This window comes from Mustelus asterias, chromosome 28, assembly GCF_964213995.1.
Source record: "Mustelus asterias chromosome 28, sMusAst1.hap1.1, whole genome shotgun sequence".
Taxonomy (NCBI): Eukaryota; Metazoa; Chordata; class Chondrichthyes; order Carcharhiniformes; family Triakidae; genus Mustelus; species Mustelus asterias.
Genome location: NC_135828.1, coordinates 13,476,988 through 13,489,271, shown reverse-complemented (window position 1 = coordinate 13,489,271; position 12,284 = coordinate 13,476,988). Strand labels below are relative to the sequence as shown.

The window sequence follows — 12,284 nt, the reverse complement described above, 5'->3', positions numbered from 1 at the left end:
ATTTTAGTCACATTTTATTAGCCCATCACTGTCGTGACACAGATTGGAAAATGACAGCAGGGAGAGTTCATCTGATCGTCTCGGCAATTTAATTGTGGCGGATTTAAAGGCTGCCAGGTTTTTTATTTCTTTTCCAAACTATCTCCGCATGACTGCACCTCATATTACTTCAAGTCAGCCCTGCACTTGTCACAGGAGTCGGGCTTTACACAGCAAATGCGTCTTGAACAGGCAGATGTTGATCTATGTGAATGTGGTTATAAAATGGTTACTGGGCAATGAGAAACAGACTGAAGGCTAGACCCGTAGAGATACAGCCATCTATACTATGGACGACACACAATGATTGACTTTCGGTTGAAGCTTGTAATCACATTCTACAATTTACAAGTCCTTATATTTAAGACCTATTCCAAATGTTTTTATGTTAGCATGTTTATACATATTATGAAGTTAAAGTATTACTGTAATCAGTACATCAGGTATAATGTGCATAGTGGTTGCATCATATTAAGATTACACTTTTCATTTTTCTTTAATCTTTTAACTGGAATCTGATTCAGGACTTTTATATGTTAATTTTTTTCCAGCCAGAAGGATAGTTAACATTTGGGAGTGCGTCTGGAAACACATGGAGCATAAGACGTTGAACACCATCTGCCTCTTGATCTGTATGTTATCCATGTGAAGCAACAACTGGGACTATACAGCTCCAGGGCAGGTCAGAAAAGCTCACAATAATATTGTGATTAGCCAGACGGAGTCAAGCAGTTTTTATAAAAAAACGGCACTATGGAACCCTGTGAGCTTTGGCTTCTACCAGCATGAAATCGTTTCTCTAAAAGCATTTAACAGCAAAAAAAACTAGAAGCAGATTCATTGCCTTATTCCTGCATGATTTTTATGACCCTGGTCTCATCCCCATTTTTGCCCTTTCACTTTAAGTAGCTCTCCCAACCGTTGTCCTCCTCGGTAATCGGCTTTACTGAGCAGTTATGAAGCTGCACCATGATTAACTTTCTTGAAAAATGCTTAGGGCAAGCAAAACAGAATAGACGTGTGGCAATCAGAATCAAAAGAAAGCAGGATGACAGAAGAGGCTACCAATATAGAGCTCAGATGCAATGCCAAACAACAAAATGATGGCACTCACTATTGACCTCAAAGATCAAGCGATCTCTGTGGCGTGGATTTCACCTTTCCTGACATTAATTTGATTTTGGCACCAGTTCAAGGGGGTTGCTGGTGTCCAGTAATAGTGATGGCATAAAGCAGGCTAAACCAGCCAATCACATTGGTGAATTCTCACAGACAGCAAATCGAAGTAAAAGCACTGAATATCATTCACTTTTTAATGTCACAGAGAGCAAAACAAACATTCAGATATTCACAGAGGATTGACACGCAAGCTGAAATTTCATTAAACTTTAAAATTATAAAATCCAAGAACTTTAAAAAAAACATAATGGAGAAATATGACGTCATAAATGAAAAATTAGTTTTCAGAGTCAGAGAGGTTGTTCAGCAATAATTGTGAACTTGGCACATCATATTAGTACTCCAGAGACCCAGGGTAATACTCTGGAGACCAAGGTTTGAATCCCAGCAGAAGAGATGGTGAAATTTGAATTGAATAAAAAAATATGGAATTAAAAGTCTAATGTCCTTTAGGGAAGGAAATCTGCCGTCCTTACCTGATCTGGCCTACTTATGACTCCAGATCCACAGCAACGTGGTCGACTCTTAAATGCACTTCAAGGACAAATAGGGAGGGACAATAAATGCTATCCCAGCCAACGACACCCACGTCCCATGAAATAATTTTTTTTAAAAGCAGGGAATCACTGACAGAAATTTCTGGATTTCGGCATTTCATTGCATATGTGTACATGCCAGATGCTGCTGTCAGTTCATAGTTGTAATGACAATGAACACTGGCAATTTCACTATTATTACAACTACAAAATGCAGGTCACTTTTTAACATAACTGCCAAGCTTAAATGATTTATGAAGTTACCCTTCACAATTGACCAGCAAGTCTCCAGAAATTGGAAGACTGAGCTCAGGATGCCACTGTGGAAAGATAGGTTGTCTGACTGACAGCCAAGAATTATCCAACTCAATAATAAAGAGCATAATTTAATCTCCAATTGGTGTGGGAAGGCTGTGTATCCTGTGGATGGGTGGCCAATAATGGAAGTGTGCAGGGAAGGGCATTCGACCAGAGCTGGCAACCCTTTGGTTGGTTAAAATCTAAACTCCAATAGGATGAGATGGCTCATTTTACTACTCCCCTTCCCAAACACTTCCTATTCTAGGACACTTGGTTTATTTTATGTTTTACAAATATCACCATGGTTGTAGGTTCTGCGGAAATTTTATCAGGGCAGAAAAAGGCCATTTTAAGGTAACAGAAGCTGGATTCTTCAGTGGATCCATGAATAAATGCGTCAGTGCAATATTACTCCAAAGAATAAATGTTTATGTTGAGTTGGCTAATCACCACAAAGATGCTTTGTTTAGTAACTCCAGGATAAGAAAGGGAAAAAAAATGAACAGCCAAAATTCTTGCGCTTGATTGCTATCTGCGAACAGTCTTAGCTAATTTATTGTACCAGTAGAATTTTGCAACCATGCTAGTGCAGCTCCATGGTTACTGACACATACGATGGAGCTCAATTGTCAATGATACTCATTATGGAACTCCATAGTTACTAACACGCATCATGGTGCAGCTCCACAGATTCTATCATTCTACAAGACTTTACAGTTACTGGTGTTCACCCTGAATGGAACTCTACACCGAGAACCCTGCAACCACATTCTCCCAAGAAGCTGAGTTCGCATAGTCTCAATCGTAAAAATATGAACCGTCCGCCTGTCTGCTATTTTAACGGAGATGTGAAACAAAATCCCTGAATAAAATCATACAAAACCATTAACCCTCTTGGAGGTTAATGCAACCTTACTAGAGCTTTATGATTGAAGAAAAAACAATTAAATTGAAAATCACACTTAATTTGCTGGTTGTGATTTTTAACAAAACATAAAGCACGATACTGTTTCCTAAAAAGTGAACAATTAGCAAAGTACAACGAGAGAACAGTTGGAACAGTAATGTAATTTTAAAGACAAAAGAGAACATTTATTTGTCTTGATTCGAGCAATACAATCTTCTCCCACCTTCCATTCCCTTTGATGCAGAACATTACTTATTGAGAAACAGCAAGAAAGTCTCAATGGTAAATTAAACTAATTTGTACTGATTGCCATTTTCCCATCTTTCAAATTAAAACACCACATGCTGTTTTGTATATTTTTCATCTAGATAATTAGTAGATACGTCGCTTTGCCAAAATATGCAGTTTCAGGGCTGCTTCGCACTTCTTATGCCCCATAATGTGTTTGCATTTCAATGGCATTAGAGATGGGCATTCCAGCATTTTCCAGAGTGCAGTTTTATTCTTAATAATATCTGGGGTCGGGAGCACAAACTCAGCTTCAGCTCCCACAATAAGAATTACAAAAGGTCAAACTGAGCTCAATCAAGCTGGAATTCGAAGCACCTCAAAAGAAATATTCTGAAATGAATGTGAACAAATAATGTTAACATATAGTTTGTAATATGCTGAGATAAGAGTTGGCACGCCTATTTGATCTTTAATCAGCTTGGTTTTTAAATGAAGATTGATCGAATGTGTGTGCTTGCATTTCAGAAAAACTTGGCATTGAGTATTGGCACTTGGACATTAGCTGCAGTGCAATTTTGCTATTAATAATTTCTTAGTCAGGAGATCAGTCTCAGCTACCAACTCTAAGTGGAGGAAATTACTTGTACACAGGTTGGCTCCTGGTCAGGCAAGAATTAGCAGCAAATTATGCAATGTTCCAAAATTAATACTTTTAAATGTCTCACTCCATAGATTGGAAGATTCCAAGGTTACAGTTCATGTATCCAGCTAATATATGACGCAAGATTATTTTCACAAAGTTTGATTTAATTAAAACTCTTTCAACAACTTTTTTTGATTCAGAAAATAAATAATGTTGAGAATATTCAGCTGATTTGCCAGCGTCGGTGGCGAGAGAAACAGAGATAACTTTCAGGCCAATGTCCCTTTCCAACCTACGATATTTCTATTTCACTTTAGTGGCGCTGTTCTTGGTGCATTAGTCAATCCAGGAATGTCCAGGTCCACTTCTGTTGCTGTCTCCTATTTTTAAACTCCAGATCTGGTTCAACTTATTGATGGGGAAACAGGAAGGAAAGAAAAGTGTGAACGTAGGACACTTTTTCCCATCGTCACTGATCTGTAACCACAGGTTTGGGGTGGTGGTTGCTTGTCATGCAGTAACCTTCTCATCCACATCAGGTCTTTCATAGAATCTACAGCAGAAGGGGGCCATTTGGCCCATCGAGCCAACTGCCAACAGTCCCACCCAGGTCCTATCGCCGTAACCCTCCTAATCCCCCCGACACACTAAGGGGCAATTTAGCAGGGCCAATCAACCTAACCCGCACATCTTTGGACTGTGGGAGGAAACCGGAGCACCCAGAGGAAACCCACGCAGACACGGGGAGAATGTGCAAACTCCACCTAGACAGTCACCTGAGGCCGGAATTGAATACAGTAAGAGTTTTAACAACACCAGGTTAAAACTCTTACTGTGTTTACCCCAGTCCAATGCCGGCATCTCCACATCATGACTACCATCGAAGCCAGATTTGAACCGAGGTCCCTGGCGCTGTGAGGCAGCAGTGCTAACTACTGTGCCATCCCTTTCACTGCCCCATTTAGTTATCAGGCGTAAGGGTAATTCACTGGACTAGATTTGATCAACTGGCAGGAGAGTAACCATACAGGAATCATTTGTCTGTACCATATGACCAGAGATAGAGTCACGGCAATACACTGGTAAGCCACCATGCTCTTTTTAAGCAAAGCTTCCCACTGAAATGATCCTACTGAACATATATATATATATTATATATACACAAGTGCTGCAGGTTTTTAATAAGAGGTGCAGAGTAAGACTGAAGATTTAAAAATGCCATCTGAACCTTGGGTGCAGCTGGGATCAAGCAGCATAATGTAGGACAAAAGTTATTATACAACGATTGCAACACTGTTCCTTGAGGATAACAGCTTCTATCAAAAATTACTGCTTGACACAGAGAACAGTAGGTACAATTACACGTCAAATTATTCTTAATGAGATAATTAAAGATCTTTTGAAGATAACACTTCAAGAGCAAACGTCAAGCAGGTTATAACTATCGCCTGAAACCAAAAACATTATTATTGAAATTTGTTGCTTTCTTCAATAATACGTGGTCTTAACTTCATATGAAGGGCTTGTTAAATCTTGGGTCTGTATTTGTGCTGGCTATCTCTCAGTAGAGCTACCAAGTGTCGGAGGACTCTATCATTAATAATCACACCTGACAACCACTGATGGTGAGAGTATTTCCACGTATTCACTCTAAGAATTTGAAGCTAATTATAGTGAAACCCTTCACCTAATACATATTATGAAGATTAACATCCGGAAATTTACATATTGCAGAATGAATAACTATACTATAATTCACAACAAAAAACAACTAACAAAACATGGAATAATAGTCAATTGAATCTCAACAATTGAACAGTTGATTACTAAATATTTTTGGACTAACTGTGGGTGGCATGAACTTCAGAGGAACTTACTTGGATTTTGGCCAATTATGGGTGGGACTCGTGCATCATGTCTTCAAGCCGATGGTTAAAGGCCTAAAACCAGGTTTAACCAACTTTTACCTCAAACTGAAAGTAAGTCAACACAATGCCTTGAGATTATGTGACACTAAGTCAATAGATTTTTTTGTTGAAAGAGAGAGATCAAGTTGCCAATATTTGTTTTGCAGCAGCTTCTGATTATTGGTAAGTCAGTAACACTTCAGCCTAATTTCACAAGATAAAAAAGAAGGAATTCTTCACACTCGGAATGGAAAGAAAGTAATTTGAAATAAAAGCATATCGGCTGGGATTCTCTGTTGTCGTACACCCCGCCACCGCTGTCAGCCAGAACGGGGAATTTGGCGCTCAGCCAAATCTCCGTTCACAGCGGCAGGATGGGAGAATCCCAGCCACGGGCAAGGTTGAAGAATTCCGGCCTTAGTGTTAATGATCTTTCATAAAAACTCAGAAACAATTATGCTGCTATTTTGAGTAAAGCCCAAGTTCGGGACATTTCTACCTCTCAGAGATAGGCCTAAAAATTCAATGAAGCGTGGCATATTTTACAGGTGTGGAATGGGCACCAAAGTATTCTATTAGAAAAGCACCACCTGCCATATTGTTATATAGCATCAAAAGAGGCATCCAGGAACCATGCCTAAAATAGCATTGCTAGGCCACTTACTTGAATATCATAGAAGAATCATAGAAACCCTACAGTGCAGAAGGAGGCCATTCGGCCCATCGAGTCTGCACCGACCACAATCCCACCCAGGCCCTACCCCTACATATTTTACCCGCTAATCCCTCTAACCTACGCATCCCAGGACTCGAAGGGGCAATTTTTTTTTTTAACCTAGCCAATCAACCTAACCCGCACATCTTTGGACTGTGGGAGGAAACCGGAGCACCCGGAGGAAACCCACGCAGACACGAGGAGAATGTGCAAACTCCACACAGACAGTGACCCGAGCCGGGAATCGAACCCGGGACCCTGGAGCTGTGAAGCAGCAGTGCTAACCACTGTGCTACCGTGTCTGCAAATAAAATGCAATATGCAATAACATACAATGCCTGTTTGATGCCTCCTTCACTAAATCAGCTTGCCCTTAACAGAGTTGCTATCTGCCACCTAAAGTGTCAATTTATGAAAAAGATAGATCCTTGAATGTGATACTGGGAGATACAGGATTGCTCCTCCAGATCCATATTAAAATCACAAGCTGCTGCCAGTCTCCAAATGCCATCCATATCCTTGAATCTTTTCCTCAATTATCTCCCACTCTCCTAATTGCCCCCTGGATCATTCTCATCCTCCCCCAATCTCAATCTGCCACCTTGTGTCACCCACCTCGCTTGATGACTCCAATTGCACCTTCCCAACCATTAACAAACCCCACCTCTCTCAGTCAACATCTCCCCAAACTGCTCTCTCCCTCCCCCAGTAATCACCAAATCTTCCCTCTCCCCATTGCACCCCTCCATCACGATCACCTCTCACCCTCCCAACCCCACCACCCGACTGATCTCAGTCTAATATAAATGCAGACTAACATCAGCAGGGTCTTGGGCCTACCCATTCTGGTGCAGGGATCAACCCCTGCACCCAGCCTTTGTTAGCCTGCAAATTTCTAGCCTATTAAATTTGCTGCTGTGTAGCTGACCATCTCCAGGGCAAAAACAGGAATCACTATAAATGCAAATGGAGGATTGTTCAAACCAAGCCTGCAAAAGTGTCATGCATTTTGACTTTAAATTTCCCAATTACTCCAAACCAAATTTGCCATGATCTTACATTTGCTCTATTACATAAACAATGTACGATTGCTTTTGGTATTAACTTTGTTGACATTGGTAAGAACTGCTCGAGATAGATTTATCAGGATCCTGGTCAGGAATCTTCAATAAAAGGTACAAAACAATGCATTCTTTCCTCCTTTTATAATCTCTGTTTTTGAATGCTGCATTAAAAGCACAGAATGATATCCAAATAACTCCACAGTTACTGAACTCCTTTCGTTTGGCTTTCATTTCTCTACATGATCGTAGATTTTACCACCAACCAATTTAATAAATTTTAGCTCCAATCGGAGATAGCACAGGCACTACCTGGTGTCAACACCACAAACTCGGTTGAATCACATACACTGCAACTGTGAAGAGTGAAGGTAAAGTTAAGACTCACAAGAACTCGGCCAGTGAGAGTTTGGGCAGATATCATGACCCCTGCCCAGTCTTTTACAGAAGTCATCCAGCCCACTTCCCCTTGTGGTATTTCTTCCTTTTCGTCCAGCTCTTGGAGGGGATCATCTGGCTGGTTAGCTGAGCCAACACCGATTTTCTGTGCATCCTGAAAAAAGCAAGCAGGAAAATATAGTTTTAGTTTCCACCAGTAAGATAGTCATAGAGATATACAGCATGGAAACAGGCCCTTCAGCCCAACTCGTCGATGCTGATCAGGTTTTCTAAACTGAACTAGTCCCATTTGACTGCGTTTAGTTTTGGCCTCTAGTTTTGGACTCCCCTATGCTGGGGAAAAGACTTTGGCTATTCACATTATCTATACTCCTCATGATTTTATAAACCTCATCCTCCTACGCTCCAGGGAAAGTCATCCCAGCCTCTCTTTATAATTCAAACCTTCCAGTCCCGCTAACATCCTTGTAAAAGGTGACAGGATGGAGGATACATTTCCAAAGAATGTCACATTGTTCTTGCTGTAATGCTCGTAATAACGGTAACCAGAGGGGAACATAACTAAAAGTCAAGAGAGATCTGCATCTCATACACTGTTTTGTTAAAGCTTAGCCCTGCCTTCATATATCTCAGCGAGCCACAAAACAACGGCAAGGGCAGCAACCTGCAGCACAAACAAACAGTGCTTAGGGTGGCAGAATTCAGGCTGTTGCCCAGTTTCAGTACCTCATCAACAGTATCAGCAAGCAGAACAGAAATCAGGTTATTTCCTCACAATTAGTGCACGTTTCCCATCTGTACTGCGTCTACAAGCCCAGCCACTACCATACATGGGAAGTCATAGGGAGCAATTTTAATTCTATCTACTTGGCCGAAGGTGGACAGTTAGGCAACAACAATTGCCCAGATTACGTGCCAGCCTGCTTTCCTGAGATGGAAGGAAGGGAACGTGCGCAATTCCAGTGGGGTCTTTCTTGTACATATGCACATCGGGTCCTGATGATATTAATGGCCACCATCCTGTCAAACTAAACTGGGTTAGGTGAGGATTATCCCCAAAAAGGGTTCAGAAAGGAGAAGTTTTTCTGCATTCTTTTGAGGGGCCGGATAGTTAGACCTTTTCCTGAACACAAACGCTCCAACCATGTAGCGCCCCTTCCATCCAATCCTATCAGCCATGTGCCCGGTCTCTGGTCATCCTAATTTTCTGCCATTTCCCAATAGCTTCCAGATTGTTCCGGGTCAGAAATGGGCCAACAAGTTTTAAATGAGCTGGGAGTTAAAATAGCCCAGCCCACATTTCTGCAGCAAGGGGTGAGTTTCCAAACTTGCCTCGCTACCCATACAACCAAGGTTAAAATTGAGGCCATAGTTTCTAAGTCAAAAGAAATGATGAGGTCCAGAGTCATGACCTAAAAACATTCAATCCCTGTGGATGGGGTTAACAAACTATCCAGTTAATACCAGCAAGCTGCCGCATTAAACACTCAAAATACATCAAAACTATCTGCATGCTGTATGCTTATACTTGCACATGAACAGATTTATTTAGGCACCTACATGGTGTTAGACAGAAGAGGAGATAGGACAAACTGGGGACAGTAGTATTTTGATTTGATTTGATTTATTGTCACATGTATTAACATAGTGAAAAGTATTGTTTCTTGCGCGCTGTACAGACAAAACATACCGTTCATAGAGAAGGAAAGGAGAGAGTGCAGAATGTAGTGTTACAGTCATAGCTAGGGTGTAGAGAAAGATCAACTTGATGTAAGGTAAGTCCATTCAAAAGTCTAACAGCAGCAGGTTCTTGAGTCGGTTGGTACGTGACCTCAGACTTTTGTATCTTTTTCCCAAAGGAAGAAGGTGGAAGAGAGAATGGCCAGGGTGCGTGGGGTCCTTAATTATGCTGGCTGCTTTGCCGAGGCAGCGGGAAGTGTAGATAGAGTCAGTGGATGGGAGGCTGGTATTCATCAGTGTGCAAGGATTCTGGTGGTCAGCAAGCCTATATTGCAGACATCCAAATGCAGGTGACATGTGCTCTATCCCTGGATTGTTGTGATTAGCAACTTAGAAAGTTAATGCTGCAAAATAGAAGATGGATTCTGGAATGAATTCAAATCTACGTCACAATGAACAGTATGAAAAGGTTTCCTAAACTTTTGTTTTGTTAGTTTCAGTCTGTGTTTCTTTAGCCAGCCAAATATAAACACCGATCTGCAGAACTGCTTCATTGACAACATAACAGTCTTCTTACAGTTGATTCTCTTCAATCCTTCTTCTGATATATGTCGCCTTTCGGATATAAAAACCCCATGAATTCCTCGATGCTACTACCTCGATGTTACTACCTAAAATGTATGTGGATTCGCCGATCTTGTTAGCCCCGTCACAGCTGCCAGCGGGAACGGAGAATTTGGCACTCAGCCAAAACTTCATTCACTGCAGCGGGACCAGAGAATCCCAGTTGCGGGCGAGGTCGGAGAATTCCAGCCTACAGTTCGGACATCTGGCTGGGAATTGGCCGTTAATGTTTAGATTTAAGGGTCAGTGTTGGGATTATTTCCATTTCTAGTGTCTCAGTGACTTGTATGGCCGTTCAGTTTAATAATATCTAAAAGCAGAGGGAGAAGGCAGAGGATGGAAGGACACAAGGAGAGAGAAAGTTGGGAAGGAAAAAAGAGTCACAGCACCGCAAGCTTGCAAGTTTATGGTGTTAGTTATCAACATTTTGCACAGGTTGCAATCTTATAGTGAATACACTTCAAATGTATTTCATTGTATGTGAAATGCTGTGGGACATCTTGAGGGCATGAAAAGGTACTATACAATTGTCATCACCCTTTCGGTAGGTGTCCAAACTGTCAGTTGTTCACCACATCACCATTGTCCTTACCCATTCTTACTTCCCATCTATTTTATCCACCATACTGATTTGAAAACCATGTATTTCATTTTGTCATACAAGCCTGCAGAAAGTTTGACCCACCTAAAGCCCTTAACAGTCCTCAATGCCGATTTCTTGACATATTATGAAGACTCTAACTTTGCTGGAGTAGCACATTCTAAATCAGCATAGCGGTGGATCACTGCTGACGGGTCACATAACCTCAGCCAATGTTAATGGAAACACGTATATAGCCTAATGCCGATGTTTCCATATCTTATACGACCAAGGAATATGATCTTGGTGAAACCCGAGAGGCGCAGGTAGCTCAGTGATGAGTAAATATGCTACGAATAAGAAGCAAACAGGGTGTCTCTGGGGAGCCCCACAGAAATCTCATTTACTCTTGAGGAATGGAGCGCTGCACCATTCCCGTAAATAAATCTAAATTTTACCCAATGGCTTTCTCCCAGTTAGTCTCATGGGAGCCTGTTATTCAATTGCTCACAGCAATGAGAACAACAGGTTATACTTTGAGTCTGTGAAGATTGTCTCCCATCCCACCCAGTAATTTTCCCACTAGTCCCTAACTGGTCTTCAGAATATATAGTGTGTCCAAAACTGCCCCCAAATCACTTCCATGAATAAACAAATGTACGCTGGTTAAACAGCCAGCTGCTCATCGTGAGCTGCTCCAGAAATGCTTTTGATTAATCAGAATGCAAAAACTGATGCACTATTAGAACCCAGTCACTCATTGAGAATTTTGAGCTGACAATATTCGATCACTTTAACAGAGCAAAGAGTTATCTAAGCAAATAATTTAAGTGCAGAAATGCCAATACAGGAGGAGGATTACTAAAGGTTTCCAGCATGGGTGGCACGGTGGCTAGCACTGCTGCCTCACAGCGCCAGGGACCCAGGTTCAATTCCGGTCTCGGGTCACTGTCTGTGTAGAGTTTGCATGTTCTCCCCGTGTCTGCATGGGGGTGCTCTGGTTTCCTCCTACAGTCCAAAGATCTGCAGGTTAGGTTGATTGGCCATGTTAAAATTGCCCCGAGTGTCAGGGGGATTAGTGGGGTAAATATGTGGAGTTATGGGAATAGGGCCTGGGTGGGATTGTGGTCGGTGCAGGCTTGATGGGCCGAATGGCCTCCTTCTGCACTGTAGGGATCCTATGGGATTCCATGTGATCTAAAGATTATTTTCTAAATGATCTTTCTATCATAACTAATTCCCAAATTATTGCCGCACCTTCAACCTCCCAACTGAGGCAATTCACTTGCATCTGAAATCTGCAATGGTCGATGTGCTCAAACAGTCTCTCTTGTCTATCTTTTATTCCCCCTGTCCACCATCAAACTTTCACTCGCACCCATATTTCCCATGGTGAGGCCGATCTCTTTGCTCCCTGAAATCCAGTGGCTGCAAATTTCAAAACATTGGGTGCACAACTGGTTTGACCATCCATCCGTCAAAC

At 41.6% G+C, this 12,284-nt stretch overlaps 1 protein-coding gene across 3 annotated transcripts in view; it reads right to left on the bottom strand.

Moving 5' to 3' along the window:
* The window catches only part of LOC144480253 (calcium-activated potassium channel subunit alpha-1), a 797,282-nt gene that overhangs the window by 609,557 nt on the left and 175,441 nt on the right, over positions 1-12,284 (bottom strand). For all 3 annotated transcript variants that reach the window (XM_078199542.1, XM_078199543.1, XM_078199544.1), the window contains exon 2: positions 7,907-8,071. In XM_078199542.1, the coding sequence (XP_078055668.1) occupies positions 7,907-8,071 (165 nt within the window). The remainder of the gene's footprint in view (positions 1-7,906; positions 8,072-12,284) is intronic.